The 18,543-nt window shown below is 45.5% G+C and overlaps 2 protein-coding genes across 6 annotated transcripts in view; both read left to right on the forward strand.

Annotated features, from left to right (window-relative positions):
- The first annotated feature begins 3,353 nt into the window (after window positions 1-3,353).
- RNF186 (ring finger protein 186) lies at window positions 3,354-5,095 on the forward strand. The gene has a single exon (XM_074975639.1). The coding sequence runs from the start codon at window positions 3,500-3,502 to the stop codon at window positions 4,367-4,369; it is 870 nt and encodes a 289-aa protein (XP_074831740.1). The 5' UTR covers window positions 3,354-3,499; the 3' UTR covers window positions 4,370-5,095.
- A 9,470-nt stretch (window positions 5,096-14,565) lies between these two features.
- The window catches only part of TMCO4 (transmembrane and coiled-coil domains 4), a 107,260-nt gene continuing 103,282 nt past the window's right edge, over window positions 14,566-18,543 (forward strand). For 4 of the 5 annotated variants that reach the window (XM_074975570.1, XM_074975564.1, XM_074975567.1 and 1 more), the window contains exon 1: window positions 14,566-14,693. The gene's annotated coding sequence lies outside the window, so the exon portion shown is untranslated. The remainder of the gene's footprint in view (window positions 14,694-18,543) is intronic. The other variant, XM_074975566.1, reaches the window with a different exon arrangement.

An 18,543-nucleotide genomic window follows, 5' to 3' on the forward strand; every position in this document is an offset into this window, starting at 1 on the left:
GTGATTCTGTGAGTAACCTGGTTAGGTCCAGTGATGGTATTTCCAGAGAAGATATGTGGACAAAGCTGGCAGCAGGCTTTGTTGCAGGGAAGGGTTCCAGGACTGGTGTTCCTGGGGTATAGACTGTGGCTGTTAGTAAGGATCCTCATGAGGTTGGGAGGTTGTCTGTAGGAGAGAACAGGCATGTCACCCAGGGCCTTCTGGAGTAACACATTTCAACATTTTTAATGAGGATGGGCCTGAGACCCAGCAGCCAATTTGCTGCACCCCCATTTACAAAATAACGTGTCCCCTGGCCTTTCCCTTTGTTCATCCCTGCTTTAAATGAGCAGTGCCAAAGAAAGAGTAAGTCTCTGGCAGAGAGCTCACAAAGGGTTCTGATACAGTAAAATGCCATGCAAATCCAATGTTTAAATGAGTAGAGGATGGGGACTTGGCAAACATACATCTTTCCATGTATCCTCTTTTTAGAAATATATTAAAGGCGATTACATATTCCTCAGAGCAATGTTTTTAATTTCTATTGTACCTTTCATCTGAGGATCTAGAAAAAGTGCTTCTGGGTGGCAGGTCTAGAACACATTCTATACTCCAGTTTTATATGAAAAAACCTGAGGCATAGAGAACTTAAACAACTAACCCAGACCACCCAGCACACCAATGTAAGACATGGAAGTAGAACACACTTCTGACTTCTTGTCTCTTGCTTTATTGAAAAGACTGTGCTATCTAGGGTGCATCTACACTTGCATTCCTCTTTCGAAAGAGGTATGCAAATGATGTAAATTGAAAATGCAAATGGTGCATAAATTTGCATATTTGACACCTCATTTGTATATTCTAATTTTGAAAGAGCTTCTTTCAAAAAAAGGAAGCCAGTGTAGACGCTGCTCTTTCGAAAGTAAAACCATCTTCGAAAAAATCCTTCTTCCCTTTATTTAATGGGAAGAAGGATTCTTTCGAAGATGGTTTTACTTTCAAAAGAGCAGTGTCTACACTGGCTTTCTTCTTTCGAAAGAAGCTCTTTCAAAATTAGAATATGCAAATGAGGTGTCAAATATGCAAATTTGTGACATTTGCATTTTCAATTTGCCTCATTTGCATATCTCTTTCGAAAGAGGAATGCACGTGTAGACACACCCCTAGGCCATGTCTACACTAGCCAAAAACTTCAAAGTGGCCATACAAATGGCCATTTCGAAGTTTACTAATGAAGCGCTGAAATACATATTCAGCGCCTCATTAGCATGCGGGCGGCCGCAGCACTTCGAAATTGACGCGGCTCGCTGCCGCGCCGCTTGTCCAGACGGGGCTCCTTTTCGAAAGGACCCCAGCAACTTTGAAATCCCCTTATCCCTATGAGCAGATAGGAACAGGTCCTTTTAAAAAGATAGCTCCTTTCAAAAAGGAGCCCCGTCTGGATGAGCCACGCGACAGCGAGCCGTGTCAATTATGAAGTGCCGTGGCCGCCCGCATTCTAATGAGGCACTGAATATGTATTTCAGCTCTTCATTAGTAAACTTCAAAATGGTCATTTGCATGGCCATTTCAAAGTTTTTGGCTACTGTAGACATGGCCTTAGAAACTTTTTTTGCAAGGGGAATGCCATCACGTGTATTTTTTTTTTCCTCCATACAAACTCTTACCATTCACTATGTTTTAACAGAAAAGAATTACAGTAAATTTGGTTTCCAATCACATTTTCTTCTGGTTTACAAACCTTATATATTGATTTAGCCGTGGCAAAACAGAGCACTACTCCAAATTTCTGTTTTATCTTTTTTTCTTTAAGGTTTCTTGAGATGCAGTCCTATTCCAAGTTCACCCTCTTTTTCTTGGTCATCTCAGTTGAGTCTCTTTCAATATGCACTCAGTTTTGAGGACTGTACTGGCCTTGATGATCTGTCTCTTTTCTGTGTGGTTTTATGAGAACCATTCTAGGCACATCCTATTTTCGTGGCACAATTAAACCCTTATAGTACTCTAAGTTGTGGGAAGAGAAAGCTATATAGGGAATTTGGTGCTCCTGGTTCTTACCGTTTAGTTGTTCTTGGTCAAACAAACTCAAATATATGGTAGATAATTCCATCAATCTAATAACATAGTATTTCTCCAACTCTGTCTCACTCCAACATAGTGGCATTTCAGAACTAGTTGAAGTTGCTTTTATGATTGCCATAGTCAGATCACCATCAGGCCCACTGACACTAATTCTGGGCCCTGGGGCAGAACAGTCAAGGATCCCCAAGCAGGTGCAATCTGTGATGCACGGATGCAGTCCACTTGATATTTGGGCAGTGTTGTGCCTGCCCTGGCTGGTGCCTAGTGGGCTGCCAGCTGCATTGCTGGTACCCAGAGCACTGCGAGTTACACAACTGGGAATGCTCTTTTAGCATGACCAAGGTTTCTACATCCCCACCCAGTGGGGTTGCCAAATGTCTAATCAAGCAAATCCAAAAATCTTTGTGCCACCCTCTGCCCAGCCCTTTCATGAGGCCATGCTCCCATCCTGCCCCTTCTCTGAGGTCACAAGCCCTGGCTTACGCTCTTTCCCACCCTCATTCACTTTCTCCAGGCGGGGGCAGTGGGTTGGTGTGTGAGAGGGGCATGGCTGCAGGTTCTGGATGAGAGTTTAAGTGCAGGAGGGGGTGTGAGCTCTGGGAGAGTGTTTGGGTGCAGGAGGGTGTATAGGATGTGGGATGGAGTTTGGGTGCAGTCTCAGGGCTGGAGCAGAGGATTTGCATGCAGGAGGAAGTCAGGTGGCACTGCTTATCTTGGGTGGCTTCCAAAAGCAATCAGCATATCCCTCCATCAGTGGCCCCTAGGCAGGGGAGCCAGGGGTCTCCATGGCTGTGTCTACACGTGCCCCAAACTTCGAAATGGCCATGCAAATGGCCATTTCGAAGTTTACTAATGAAGCGCTGAAATGCATATTCAGCGTTTCATTACCATGCGGGCGGCAGCGGCGCTTCGAAATTGACGCGCCTTGCCGCCGCACGGCGCGTCCAGACGGGGCTCCTTTTCGAAAGGACGCCACCTTCTTCGAAGTCCCCTAAGGGCACGTGTAGACGTAGCCCATGTGCCGCTGCTCACTGGCATCACCTCAACAGCTCCCCTCAGCCAACAGGAGTTGCAGAGTTGGACCTCAGGGCTGGGGCAAGCCTGTACAGACCCACCCCTTGAGGGGCCAAAAGTGTGGTGCCAGTCATGTCTGGGAAGCAGCATGGAGCAGCCTTATTAATGCCACAAGGTCTGCTGCTGGGACAGAATTGCTCTGTGATCGTATCAGGCATTATAAAATATCTTAGCTGTTAAGTTACTGATTAACACAGATTCTCTTCTCATAAAAACTTCATTGTTGTCAGAGTGTACAACGTGCTTAAAGCCAACAGTCATTATTCAAACACACATAACAAGAATAAAGCAGCCTATAAAGAGAGCCGCAGAATCAGCAAACACTTGAACTGGGCAAAGCAAAACGGCCTCAAGATCTTTCTCCATGGAGAGATCAACTGATGAGCTACATGCTGAAAATGAAGTAAGTTCTCTTGGACCATCATATTCAAACATAAAGAGACTGGTGTCCACTACAGATGAAGTTGCCAACAAGGATTGTCCAGGTTCCTCGTCATCATCAGCCACAGTCCTGGACAAGCTGGATGCCGTTGCACCACCACCTTCAGAAATGAACTGTCCAAACTCAATTAAGCCTCCAGTCACAGTGAGAGACTCTCCAGACTCCTCTAAAGTATTTGTGTCAGGCATGAACCACTGGTGTTCATCCAAAGCGTCAGTTGCAGATATGGACTGCCTGATCTGCTTCAACAGGTACAACATTTCCCGGAGGCCTAAGCTCCTGGCTTGCCAACATGCCTTCTGTGAAGTCTGTCTCAAGCTCATCCTCCAGAATAAGGACAATACCTGGATGATCACCTGCCCTCTGTGCAGAAAACCCACTGTTGTATTTGGAGGGCTTATCTGCAGTCTCCTTGATAAAGACAGTATTGTAGGCCATTTGGAAAGACCTTGTCCACATGCTGAGAGAAGCCTCTTTCCTAAAGGGCTGACTGGCTGCGGGGATACAGAGTGCAGCCATGCCACTGCCTATGAAAACCAGGACATTCACAGCAGCAGTCAAACAGCTGTCCAAAGACTTATGCTGCTCTTGTTGTTCATAGTGATCCTGATCATCCTTGTACTGCCATTTGTGTACACCGAAATGATTAAATGGGTCCTCTGCTTTATGCTTATGCTGGGGTTGATCATGTCTTTGGTGCTTTGCTGCAACCCTAACTTCAACTGCAGATCTTCTGGGATTTCAATTCCATTATTTGACAAGAAAGAAAGCCACATTGTATCCATTGCCTGAAAAAGACTGGTGCGTATTATAGGAGAGTGGCTTGGTGTTATTTGCAAGTTACCAAATGGGAAATGATGGCTGGTCATCACAATGTAAATCTTTAGGCACTACTGTTCAGAAAGTAAATTCAAAACACATCCTTAAAGTATCCTAGTAGGGCATAGCCACAAAACATAATATTGCTTAATTTTATTATCTGACATAGTGAAATATTTACATTTAATATTTTTGATATGTAGAACAATTTAGGATTTTCCTTGATTCCTTTTGACTTGTACTGCAGAATGTTTATTATATGAAATGCTTATCAGCTGGTTTCCTGGGATGACTAATACAACAGCTGCCTGAGTGTTTGTAGTATCCTTCTTAGCTTGTGTACGTTTGTTCTTGGTAAAGTCTTGGGCTAAAGATAAGTGAGCACATTGAGTCTGTTTTTAAGTGGGCCTTCTCTTATGTAGAATTTCTCGGTCTCCATGGAAGCTCTGCTGTGTTCCTTACCAAGCAAATATTCCACTTACTCGAACAAAGAACCCTAACCTGTTTATAAGTTTCTTATTGTTCAATCCTGTGCCTGCCCCACCTCTCTGCTCTTGCCCTCTTCACACAAACTCTAGAGCATGAAATCTTACTTTGAGATGTGTCGTTCCCTATGCAGGGATCAAATACTAATCACTAAAATACACCTTGTGTTATTTCTATATGCAATGTGTCTATTAAAGTTGAATGGCATTAGTAGCTCTTTGGTTTCTGCGTCTCATTGAGTTTCACACATAAATTAGCTGTCTGAACACTTCCAAGCTCTCTTCAAGGGAACAGGAGTGGATAAAAAAGCCTAAGAAATGTAGTGAATAAGAATCAGCAATTAAAACTGAGAGACAATCGGCATCCTCTATTGGTGCGAGGGAAACAGGAGTTGAATAGATATGAAGAGACACTGCATAACCCAGCTAAAATCATTGATCAATATTAAACTGGGGGAATAACATTTTCACTACCCAGTTATACTTTTGGGAAGATTTCCAATTATGTCAATGGGGCCTCTGGTAACTATTAATTTGTTAAGGTCAAAATGCTAAAAAGGGAAACTAAAGTACTATAGGTGCAAGTGTCTGATTGATAGACAAACAGATTAGAGGCAGCTTGACTAAAATAGATGATACCTTTCTAAAGGCAGCACCCTTGGCATACTATTGTTCTCTAGGATGAGGCACAAATCTTTCTTCTGGCTTAAATTCTTTGGAGTGGACAAGATATCTTCCTATACATTTGGGCACTGTTGTAATATTAATGATAATTAGCTACCATTATGATTGTGATTAGCAATAATCACAAAAAGAATGATGATCTCCGCTGACTCTAAGAAATGTAGCTGTAGATTTGGGGCCCAGTGTTAACAGACGAAACTACTTCAGTAGATGCTGAAAACCCATTTAGTGGGAATAGGGACTTTTCTTATGTTTTGAATGTTAGACGGGATTGAACAGTCAGAGACAGACAGCACTGAAGAACGTTGTTCTTTATGGAGCTACAGAACGTGATCACAGTCAGAGGCCGTACTCCTGCCTTGTGTCAGTCATGAACTTCAAGGTTGACCTGAAGAGGCTAGAGAGCTATGGAATAAGGGATAGTCCAGCTGAGCTGTCTCTTTAATTTTTTAAAAGATGGCTGAGTGGGTCTGATCACAGGCCTGTTTGAAGGGAATGGGCATCATTCAACCGATTTCAATGGGAGGTGGATTGGGCCCTAGGAATTTGACTCATTTCACAACAGCCACTAAACCACACCTAAAGAAACAAGTTTCAATGTGAAAATAAATATTCGCAACAGTGAACAAGCAAGTTTATCAAGCAAAGGACAAATCATTTTTCTATTCATGCTGTATAAGATAATAGGCTTCTCTTGCACTCATTATTTATCGTAACATTTTTTCCTTTTAGGAGAATTTCAGCTCTTCTCAGTTAGAATTCCTGAGAATGTTTTGCATTTCCTAGCGTTTAGTCTGTCTTGTTTCTGAATTCACATAATGATTAGGCAACAGGGTTCAGCGTGGCAGAGAGAGAGGTTATTAATGAGAAAAGTGTTGAGGTGGTAACAATAAAGTGCAAATTACACACAGAATAAATATATTGCAATTGTGACTTCAGCACTCAAATCCCATCAAAAGATTCCAAGGGCATGATAAGGCTTGACAGTGAAGTTTAAGTAGTTTGTGTAGGCAGCAGAATCTTGAGCTTGAAAATTCAAATTTGCCTCGTTGATATTTCATATCATTATCCAGTTTTAATTTGCAATTCTTTCTTCCTTCCACAACTCTTCTCCACTCCTTTCTTCTTCTACCTCAGTTCCTCCTTTCTTCCCTATCTATTTTTAATTTCTCTCCTACTTCTTATTTTCTCTCCCTATCTATGTTTCTTTTCTCATCTCTTGCCTCATCTTCTGTTCTTTTTACTCTCCCCATTCTCCACTCCTTCCCCCTTTTTCCTCTTTAAACTGAGTCTGGAGTCCGGAGCTTTCACAGTTGTTGCAACATCTATTTTAGCATCCAACCAGATGAAGAATCAAATGTCCTATAATTGTAAACATCATGGAGCTGGTCTTCAGCTTGTATGAATACATGTAGCTCCAGTAACTTCAGTGCTGATTTGCACCATCTGAAGCTCTGATCTGTTGTTCTGATTAATTGATTTTGACAATTGCCTGTCATGCCATTCTTGTGAATTATAAGAATGTTTCCTACCTGAGTTAAAATGTTTCTCACTGCCTTTCTTTGTATGTCATCTTAATTACACGGCTGTTTTTATGTTGTTTTAGTAACAAACCGGTTGCTTTGCAATCCACCAGTGATCAACAGGGATGACCTTGTGTCAGACTCCTAAAACAATTTGCCTTTGTAACCATCAACGGATCACATCTCTGCATTTTGCAAACTGTGCTTTGGACCGCTAGAGTCAAGTTATTTGTAGAAGGATTACTGTAGCATAAATCCACATGACATCAGCCTGTTCTCTTGCCAACTCTAGTAGGGTTGTAAAGCACTGCTAGTACAGAAGCCTCATGTAACTTTAACAAATTTCAAATCATCTTGTCATAATGTTGGTTTTCCTTATTTTGTAACCATAAAGCCATGTTATAATATCCCTAAACTTTATAACAGCTGATAATACTTAATCAGTCCACCAATCAGTCCATTCTGTTTTCTTCATTTATAACACCCCCAGCTATAATTTATGGCTACGATCAGATCTGAGTGGCCCTTTACTCAGTTGAAGGCTGTGGAACTCATTGACAGGTTGCCAACTTCCCGTAACCAGCCCAACTGAGAGAATGGGAGCGCAATGATGTGTTTCCCTTGAGGCTTTTCCCTACTGCTCCCAAAGCGACAGGGCAGTGCCTAGAAAGAGCTGAGGGCAGAACCACATGTGCTCTTGGGAGGAGGATGCCAGGTTAGTACTCCATCCCCCTCATGCCCACACTCTGCAGCACCCTCTGCGGCTCAGCAAATTCTTTATTCTGGCATAGCTTCTTGACTGGGGCTGCTGCATTAAAGGGGTGCAAGTGCATATGATCTTGCCCAGAGATGATCCCAACCCAAAATCTCAGCGCAGGACACTCTTAAGTTTGGTGAATTACAAATTCTCTTTTTTTTCAACTTGCCTCAAGTTATATAATGAACTGAACCAAACTGCTCATTCTGAATGCTTCAGGTTTTTGGTTCTGGACCAAACTTTGCACTTGGGCCTATTTTTTTAAAAGGCTTCAACTGTTTGTTCAGTTTTAAGGGCAAATTTTGAATTAGCCAAATTCATTGGCTAGCTGACTCCTGGGATCCCTTTCAGCCTGTCATTTCTGTGATCTGCTTGTTGTCACTTCTTACTGCCCTATGTTTTGTGAGCACAAATGCACATAATGAATACATGTTAAGCCTGAATGTTCTATATTCACCAAAAGTGACACATATGAGTTTAAAATACACAATTCATTCTGTGTTGGTTAATTATCTGATACAGCTAGTCAAGGAACACAAAACATGTGATTTACCATGTGCATTGTGTAATTACCTAACATAGACTGCTTAAAAGTTCAGGATATTCATCAGTGGTGCTAAAACAATATTTAGGATGGGAGTGCTGTTCTGTGCCCCGTTATCTCTCTCCACACCCCTTGCCACCCCAGGCTGGGCCCACAGCTGGGGGCAGCTATGGTGGCCAGAAGCAGAACCCAGTAGCTGGGACCCTAGGGCCAGTGGCAGGGCAGGTGATCAGGACCTTGAATCCAGCTACTAGGGCTGGTAGTGGAGCCCTCAGGTGTGGGGCTGGCATCCAGAACTCCAAGTGGCAATGGGGGCCCTGGGTGGGGTCCACACTGGGTACAAAGTTTTACATTTTTTTATCCTATGCTAAGCTCAAGAATAATGACTGTACAAAGGCCTTGAGCCGTATAAGAAATTATCTCTATCTTAGTCATCTCTGATTTCAAGTTTGCAATCACAGTACAGAAACACAGGAAATGTGGGGCAGCACTGAGCAGTATGTATCTCCTCACTCCCTTTCGCCATGGCTACACTAGCCCCCACCTTTCAAAAGGGGAATGCTAATGAGGCACTTCATGAATATGCAGCACCTCATTATCATAATGGCGGTTGCACATGTTTTGAAAGTGCTGCTTTCAAAACACACACTGTTTGTGTAGACAGGAGCCTTTCAAAAGGACCCCCAGACTTTGAAAGCCCCTTCTTCCCATTTGGTTTTGGAACCTTTCGAAAGGTCCCTGTCTACACAAGAAGCATGCATTTCATAGACAGCACTTTCGAAATGCATGCGGCTGCCATTATGCTAATGAGGCACTGCATATTCATGGCAGCGCCTCATTAGCGTATGAGGAAGTGGCTCATTAGCATACCCCTTTTGAAAGGCGGGAGCTAGTGTAGCCATGGCCTTTTTCTTTCTCAGAGGATGTTAACATTTGCCAACCCCAGCAATATGTGTCACACTGATAACAAAATAATATTTTATAATGAGCATTGCAGGAGTTCAAAGCCACAGAACCGCAGCACAGTGAAATCCCACAGTCAGAGCAGGAACCAGTGCTATGGAGAAGAAAGTACAAATAATTGAACAATGGTAAAAATAGAAAGATCAGCAGTGGTGTCCAAGCTCTGCAAAGGACAGGACAGGTGATAGAAATCAGGAGGCATGGTCATTTACATAGTTATTTTCATCTTCACCACTTACAAACTGCTGAATCCTTACAACACATCCATGAGATAGCCAAATAAATACAATCATCACTTTATCAACAAGGAATGGAGGAAGCGATCTTAAAATTGACTTAACAGCAACCATAGAATGAGTCAGTGACACAAAAGGAAGTAGACCTAGAGAACACATGGATTCTTATACTGTACTCTGGCAGTATGTGTATGTATATATACTATACTCTGGCATAGGAGTTAAACCCTTGGGATGCATGTCACAGAAACACTTTAGGCATGTGGCCCTGTACGGCAATACTGACCAATCAGAATCAGTCAGGAATGCTTGGTTGAGTGGATTCATTAGAATCCCGTGAGTTTTAATAAAGCCAAACGCAAGATCTTACATCTAGGACTAAAAATGATGGAGAACTGTATCTTGTAATGCAGTGACACCAAAAAAGACTGGGGATCATGGCAGTTGAACCTGAGCTCCCAGTAGATGTCATAACTAAGAGGATTTATGTAATCCTTGGATGGATTAAAAGACAAACACCAATCAGGAGTGGGGAAGATGGTATCTCTGTATACTGCATTAGTGAGCCTACTTTAGGAATACTTCTGATGTCCACATGCCAAAAAGAAGGTTGAAAAATTATAAAGGGATCAGAAAAGAGCTGCAAGAAGGTTTTCTGGTCTGAAAATATGCTCAGTAATGAAAGACTTAATAAATGCTACCTCTTTCATTTATCCAACCAAAGATTAAGGAATGACTTGACCATGGTCAGGTATAACCAATAAGAACTTTTCCAGCAAAACTACCAATTCCCTGTGGTGCACTGCTTCATCAAATCTATCACTGATTCAACAAAACTTTCCTTAAAACAGAGTGCATAATCTACAGCAAAAGCCAGGCGGCAGGAGTCCCAGCTGAATAGCAGTGGTGGAACTGACAAGAATGTCAATGTCATATTTTTTTCTTTTGGGAATATAATGTTTAGATGCTTCTGAAATGAAAAGGGTGGGGGAATTCCAGTTTGCTGAGACATTTCAAGAAATGTACTTTCATTCTGAGTAAAAACAAATGGAGATTCCAAAGTATAAAAAGGTCTTGTAAACCAAAGGCCCTGAGTTGTAACCAGTTCTCTCCACAAATACCTACAGGGGAAGAGATTTCTTCAGGTAGTCAGCTGTTTAATCCAGTGGAATAAGGCAGAATGAGATAAAATGGTTGGAATCTGAAATTAGAAAAATTCAGACTCAAAATAAGGTGCAAATTTTTAAGTGAAGGCAACCAATTAGAACAACTTACTGAGGGATGCGGTGGATTCCCTATTATTTGAAATCAGGATGGAGTGTCTTTGTAAAAGAGTCATTGTAACTCAATGAATCTACAATTTCAATGCACAAATTACAAAGTAAGTTTCCCTGGTCTGTGTAATGCAGAATCACTTCTGGTCCCTTCTGATTTTGAAATCTAGCTGCTATATATTTGAGAGAGTTTACCTGTCTGTTCGAGAACTCCTCCTAAACAATAAGAGCTAGGGCCATAGAAGTCAGTATACAGCCTCTTTTTATAATAACTTCACAGGCCTGTATGCAGGAATTTCTGGGGTATGCTTTTTTTGGAAATGTGGACCACCACCACAGCGGTCTCTGAGCTTCTTCCCCCACCCCTGGCTCTCCAGCTGGCCCTGCCCCTGCTGTGGCCATCCCCGGTTTGGCCACTCCACTCCTGCCAGGCCTGAAGAATCCCCAACCCCCACTCAGCCCAAGGACCCCACCCACCCCTCCTCAGACTGAAGCACCCCCTGCAGGGCCCCAGCATCCCCTTGCCCCAGCTTGAACACACCTCCTCAGCCCAACCACCCCACCCCTCCCCCCACTCAGCCTGAAACACCCCCCACACGGCCCAAGCACCCCATCCCCCAGTCAGCCCAAAGATACCCCCCACCCACCCCTACAAGGCCTGAAGATACCCTTCCCTGCCACAAGGCCATAACACCCCCAACCCTTAGCTCACAGACCCAGAGGAAGGAGGGAGCAGCTAGGATGGGGTGACCATCCGTCCCATTTTTAGTGGGACAGCCCTGTCTTTTGGGAGCCATTCTGGCGTCCTGATTTATTTTGCAAAAGGGGCCAATTGCCTCCTATTTCACAGTGGTTCACCAGCTTCCACCATACCAGTGTCACCCCGCTTCCCAGGAGCTGGGAGCCAGACCACACAGCAGCTCACCTGTCACCCAGCTTCCCCCAGCAGGAGCTGGAGCTGAGCCGGGGCCACAGGAGTTGCAGCAGGCTCCTGGGGTGGGGACTGGTTGAGCAGGGCCACGGGGTTGGGACCGGAGCTGTGGGGGTGAACCAGGGCTTCAGTGGGGTTGGATTCAGGGCCTGGGGGGGTGGAGGCTGGAGCCTTAGGGGGTTGAGCCAGGCCGTGGAGGTTGGAGTGGGAGCCAGGGCTGGGGTGGGTGTTGGAGCAGGGCTGCTGGAGCCAGAGCCGGGGCTGCAGGGGGCTGGAGCTGGAGGTGCGTGGGATGGGGTGAGCGAGGGTGAACCATGGCCGCAGTGGGGTTGGAGCCGGAGTGGGGCAGCTGGGAACAGGACCTGTGTAGCAGTGCAGGCTGCCACCCACAGCTCGAGGAAGCCAGGAGCTTTGCTGGCGGGGTGGCAGCCCTGTTCCTGGCACCCCAGATAGGGTGACCACCCCTCCCGTTTTGGCCAAGATGGGGGTCATTCCCCATGTCCCATATTTGGCCAGGGGAGATATGGTCACCCTAGACAAGACAGGCTCAGGACATGCTGGGAACCATGCAGGCTGTTTGTGTGTTGGATGTACTCAGAGCTCCACAATCACACAGCCTTCCCAGCCCCAGATAACTGCCACATGGGGGATAGCAGGCAGGTGCTGCAGGGATCACCTCCCCTTGGCTTCCCTCCCCCAGCACTCACCACACAGCGCTCCATCTTGGCCTCCCAGACTGCAAGTCCTGCTTCTGCATGGGAGGCTGGAAGGCCTCCAGCTACCCAGGAGGGCTCAGTGGGCCCAGAAGACACAGCAGAGCACCCACAGTGAGTGCAGAGGAAGGGAGGCTGTGGTAAGATGATGCCCTGAGGCTGGCTTGGCCCCTGCCCAAGGTAATTCTGGACCAGGCTAGTCTGGGAGAAGTCCAGAGGTCAGGGTGAGGGCAGAGTGGGGAGGAGGCAAGGTGGCCCATTGGGGGGCAGTGCATTCATACCCCTTGCAGTCCCCCGTGCATGGGCCTGACTTAGCGCAAGGTAAGGGTTTGGTTGTGCCAGGAACATGGTATGTGCCTGGAATGAGATTGCTTCTCATAAAAACATATAGAAAATAGAACCACCAGGCAGCTGAAAGGAGCTGGCTAGGGCCATCTCCCTGCATCCAGGACTGGCTCAGCCCCAAGCCTCACACTCCCCCCAGACACCTTTTATGTAGGGTGAAGGGGGCTGAAATTCCCCTCTACATACACCCAATTTGTAAGGGGACATTGCTGGCTCTCCCCTTCATCAGGTAGTGAGGGGAAAGCACACAATTTGCTGGGAAGCACAAGGAGCAGGTGAACCTGGACTTGCCCTAGCTTGGGAACATGCACCCCTTCCCTGACTGTGCTCACTGTATCTGCATCAGCCATAGACACATGCTTCCCTCTTGGCCCCAAGCTGCTACAATGAGAGAGGGCCGGAGAAAGCCCCATGCGGCAGCCTGCATTCTGAACCTCTCATCCCCAGTCCCAGCCCTGAGCAAAGACTTCAACAAAGCATGTGCATTTTCATTTTATTGTCCAAAAAACAAAAATTTGTCGAGTTAAGGACCCAACTAATGTTGGGTAAATCATCTAGTTAATCTGTAACTTGGAAAGTGTACACCCCTTGTCACCTCAAAATTGCTCAAACAAACTGTTATTAAATGTACTGTTCACAGTACTCCGATGCCCTAGGACTGTATGTGTACTATATACATGCCAGAGCAGATTTCATTTCACAGCTTCCTCCTCTTTGCCTCCTCCACACTAGCAAAGCAAAGCAGCCCTTGCATTTCGCATAGGCTTAGAGCAACGACTCGGGTAGGGTATCCAAAAGGTACCATTGCAGCAGCACTCTTCTCCCGGGGACAACTCATTGTCAGTGGTTCTGCACCACAGTCCATGAAAGTGTCTACAGCATCAACCGTTAGAACTTCAGAAGGCCATGCTGGGTCAGATGAAAGGTACATCTATCCTGGCATCCTGCCTTCATACAGTGGCCGATGTCAGATGCCTCAGGGGAAACAAACAGAATAGATAACCATCAGTGTTCTTCCCTCTGATTTTTTTCCCATCCATAGGCAGAATAATTTTTGTTATGTGCACCAAGGCATGTGCAGATATGCACCACCCGTGCCTTTTTTTTTTCTGCCAGTACCTGCCGGTACTGAGTACCAGCACCTGGGCAGCCCCAGCACACGGAACTGGCCACGGTGGAGGGCAGAAAGGCAGCTGCATAGCGGCACCTCCTTTTACAAAAAAAGCACCTTGAAAACACACCGTCCAATCGGGCGCACTGCTCATCAGTTGGGTGGCACCCGAATTTCTCCCAGGTGGCTGCCCAAGCGCTCAGCTGACAGGGAACACTGGTAAGCCCAAGTGATCCACCCCATGTTGGAGGCCCCACACATCTGGAAGGGTGTGAAATGCCCTTCGCCAAACCCAGCTCTGCATGAAGCTGTTCTGCTCTCCTGAGGCCCGAACCCATTGAGCCCCGGGTTCTGTCCTGAACCGGCAGGGGTGCAGGAGAGCTGTGGGCTGCCCCGTGCTCTCGTGCAATGGGCCCGGCCTGGGGCAAGCCCCGCTCGCGCCAGTGGCCGAGCTGGAGCCCGGGCTCCGTGTGCAGCCAGCGCCCCTCCACCCCCTACGCACCTGGCGTAGCTCTCCCGCTCCCGCGCGCCGGCTACTTAAGACAACCGCCGCATTCCCGCTTCGGCAATCGTTCTTCTTACGCGATTTGCGTAACCTGGGCCCTGCCGGCCTCCTCGAGCCTCGGGGTGTGGGTGAGCGCCGAGCCCGGCCCAGGAGACGGGAAGGCGGCGGCGGCGGATCAGCGCGGGGCCTCCCCGTCCTCCCCCAGACTCGCGGGCGGAGACGCAGGGTAGGAAGAAGGGGGAGGGTCCGTTTCTGCGGGCTCTGGCCTGGACGTGGGGGGTCGGTTCCCCAGCCCGGAGCCCAGGGGAGCCCCCTCATGGGGGAGCAGCGCCCCTCGCCGGGGAGGGGGTTTCCCTCGCGAGCCCACATCCAGCGGGGCTCCCCCCAGGGGAGGGGGCCTTGGGCCGGGCAGGGCTTCGCTGCCCCCCGGCCTACCCGCGGGCGGTGGGGCGGCCGGAGCCTGCTCCGAGGCGCTAGTGGGCAATCGGGGCTGAACGGGGTTTGGGTGGGGTACTCGGGACTCCCGCTCCGCATCAGCGCCAGGGTCGCATCTGTTCCGGGAATGGTAGCAGGTCACATGCGCGCCAGAGCCTGCCTGCCTCCGGATCTGGTTTCTCGCCCTGGGGTTAAGCTGTCTTGCCCTTCTGGTGGTTTAGGAGTCTGGGGCCGTGTCTACACTGTCCAAAACCTTCGAAATGGCCATTTTGAAGTTTACTAATGAAGCGTTGAAATACATATTCCCATCTGCTCATAGGAATAAGGGGACTTCGAAATAGGCGGGGTCCTTTAGAAAAGGAGCCCTATCTGGACGAGCCGTGTAAATTTTGAAGTGCTGAGGCCGCCTGCATACTAATGAGGTGCTGAATATGTATTTCAGTGCTTCAGTAGTAAACTTTGAAAGGGTTTTGCTGAGTGTAGACATAGCCTGGGAGTAAAATAATCGTGATGTATTCCTTCCAAACATGTCAGCGCCCCCCCAGAAATCCAGCCCCCGCTTTACTTGCTTCGTTTCACAAACATGACCCCACATGTCAGACCCCTTCTTTGTGGGCTAAGAAGTGCTTTCTGCCCTGAGTCTTACAGAAACACCCCATTGCCTCTTGCTCCCTGCTGCTTTCCTTATAAAGATGCCTTACAGGCCCAAGCACTGCTGCTCTCATCTCCCTTTGCTCTGCCCAATCCTCATAGCTAACCACTCCTTATTCATCTGTTAATGCTTCTCTCCCCCTTCTTCTGTAGCAGGAATTCTCTCTCTCTGTCTCTCAGGCACTCACACACTTTTTTTCCTTTCATGTCAATTTCCTCTTCAAGAAAGTGCTGTGTTTTCTTTTTAAAGTATCTTTTTATTTTGTAACTAAAGTCGTACCTAAAACAACATTTACAGTTTTTGCTGAAATAAAAAGCTTAGTCAAAGTTACACAGGAAATGCTATAATAGATTATATCCAATTTAGCATCACATAAGGGTCTCATCATCTTAAATATGTCAGGTGAATCTCTGAAAGTGAAATTCACACTGTGGAAAGGACCTACACAAGGCTGAAGGTAGACAAATTGAGACTTGGAATGAGGCATACATCTTTAACAGAGAGGTTCATTAATTATTGGTATAATTTGCCAAGGGATGTAGAAGATTTTTCAGTCATTACATTTTTTTAAATCAAGATTGGCCATCTTTCTAAAACTTTGATCTAGCTTCAACAAGCAGTTATGGGTATTCATTGGGTGAAGTACTCTGGCCTGAGCTATGCAAGAGGTCAGACTAGATCATCGGAGCAGTCTCTTTAGCCCTTAAAACCTAGGAAAGGTCTATACACCACGTAAATCCCACTTGATCCTTATTCTGAGGGTATAAGTTGGACATAAATGTTCATTGGCCTTTTGCTGGCCCTTTATGCGCCCTGAGTGCAAGGAAAGGGCTCTGAGAACAGTGGAAAGATTCCTGTTGATTTCAGTGAGCTTTGGATGAAACCCTAATAAAATAATGCCAATACCGTCAACCCCAAGTGTTCTAATTTTGAGAGTCAGGCTCCAAAAATCATGAGCTTGCCTGTAAAATTATCATTTTTAAATTAACTATACTTGTTTTATTTGCCTTCTGTTTTTTCACCCTTAGAGCTGCTTAGGTGTGGGCAGATGAAGGGGCGCAATGAGATGCGAACAGAGACAGTAGGAGCTGAGTGGTACACAGCCTTGAAGGTGAATAGTCAGGGAAGACAGTGGAGGGTTTTAGGCACAGTGTCAGGCTGCAGTAGTGTTTCAGGAAGACTCTGGGAAGCAAGGACTTCTTCAAAAGCCACAAGGAGGGAGTCTCTAGAGTGTTTTAAGTTTGTCTCCCCAATCATAAGTAATAGCAAAAAAATCATTTTAAAAAAAGAAAGCTGAGATTTTCCAGGTATTGGCTTGATTCCAGTAGCTGGACTTTTATGCCAAAACCCCAGTTCAAGGGCTCATACTCCAATCACAGTAGTTGGTGACACTGAAATGCCTTCTGATTGAATACATGTGTTTTATTCTCATGGTACATTCTGATATTGAAGGTACGGAATCCTTTATTGATAGTTTAATTATGCATGTTCTTGCTTACTGATGATATTTCTCCTCTGGATATGCTTTGATTTCTGCATGAGGTAAGCTCTTCCTCTCAATAATTTATAACAAACATCTGAATTAAACAAACCAAATACTCCCATCAAATCTTGTGAATAATCTCCACCATTTGGGTTTTTCTACACTACCAAACCCCACACACACAAAACTGTCACTGTATGCATTAAGTATGCAGCTCTGCAGCAGAATTCTATGTTAGGTTTGTATGTTTTGTGACAATGTATACTCCATTCTGAACAGTAAATATTTGTGCTGTGTGCTTGTGTTTAGTACTTATCAGTAAAAAAGTTGGGCCCAGATTCTGCAAACATTTGAACGTGTGTGTGACTTCACTCTATGGACTAATAGATATTGGAGAGGTATCCGAGTTAGTCTTTATCTTCAAAAACAACAAGAAGTCCTGTGGCACCGTATATACTAATAGATATTTTGGAGCATAAGCTTTCGTGGGCAAAGACCCGCTTCATCAGCTGCAGCCCACGGAAGCTTATGCTCCAAAATATCTATTAGTATATATGGTGCCACAGGACTTCTTGTTGTTTTTGAAGATAAAGACTAACTCGGCTACCTCCAGTGGAAATTCGTAAGAGAATTCATGTGCACAAAGCTTCTTATGTTCATAAATGTTTTCAAGACTGTGGCTTTAAGCATATTTTCCAGAAGAAAGGTGGTCTAGTGGTTAGGGCACTGACTTGAGAGACCGAGGTTCAATTCCCTTGTTGGCCACAGATTTCTGTATGACCTTAGGCAACTCATTTAGCCTGTATACACCTTAGTTTACAAATTAATATCATGACACTTCCTTGCCATGCAGGAATGCTGTGAGGGTAAAAAAATACATTAAAAGGGTTGAGAGATTTTTGAGAGCTACTGGTGGAAAATAAGAGCAAATTGCAATCTCCTCTGGAATAAGCTGTTTTCAATGTCGCAGTGCATTTTCCTGTTAGTGTCTAAAATAATTCTTATGGCTGCCATTCTAAAAGCTGTATGGATTAGACTTTCCAAAACACCCATTTTGAAGTTCCTTTAATTCGTTTGCGCAAATTGCATTTACGGGAGTAAGACGTTCGTATGAATACGAAGAAAATCAACAATTACATTAAGTAAGATTAGAAAATACAAAGGATCCAACCCACATGCTTCAAAATACAAGCCAATCACCAGCTGCCTGAGGTTATGAAGAAATTTTTCGGAATGGCAATTTATTCTGTAGTTGCCAATTTCTGAATTTTTTTCACTTTCCCGTGATGCATCAGGTACTTGTGAAAAGAGAGTAGTGGATGGACTGAATGGTTTGTTGATCTCACATAGTGTCTTTACATTCCTACACATAAGTAATAACTGAGTGAGACAGCGACAGCAGTGCTTTTATTTTATCATTGTCAAAGCCATAAGTATTCCCTGTCAAAGAAATCCTTGAACCTTATTGTGCCTTTCCTCAAAAAGATTAAATCAGGGAAATCTAAA

Source organism: Carettochelys insculpta, chromosome 23 (genome assembly GCF_033958435.1).
Source record: "Carettochelys insculpta isolate YL-2023 chromosome 23, ASM3395843v1, whole genome shotgun sequence".
In the NCBI taxonomy this organism is placed as follows: Eukaryota; Metazoa; Chordata; order Testudines; family Carettochelyidae; genus Carettochelys; species Carettochelys insculpta.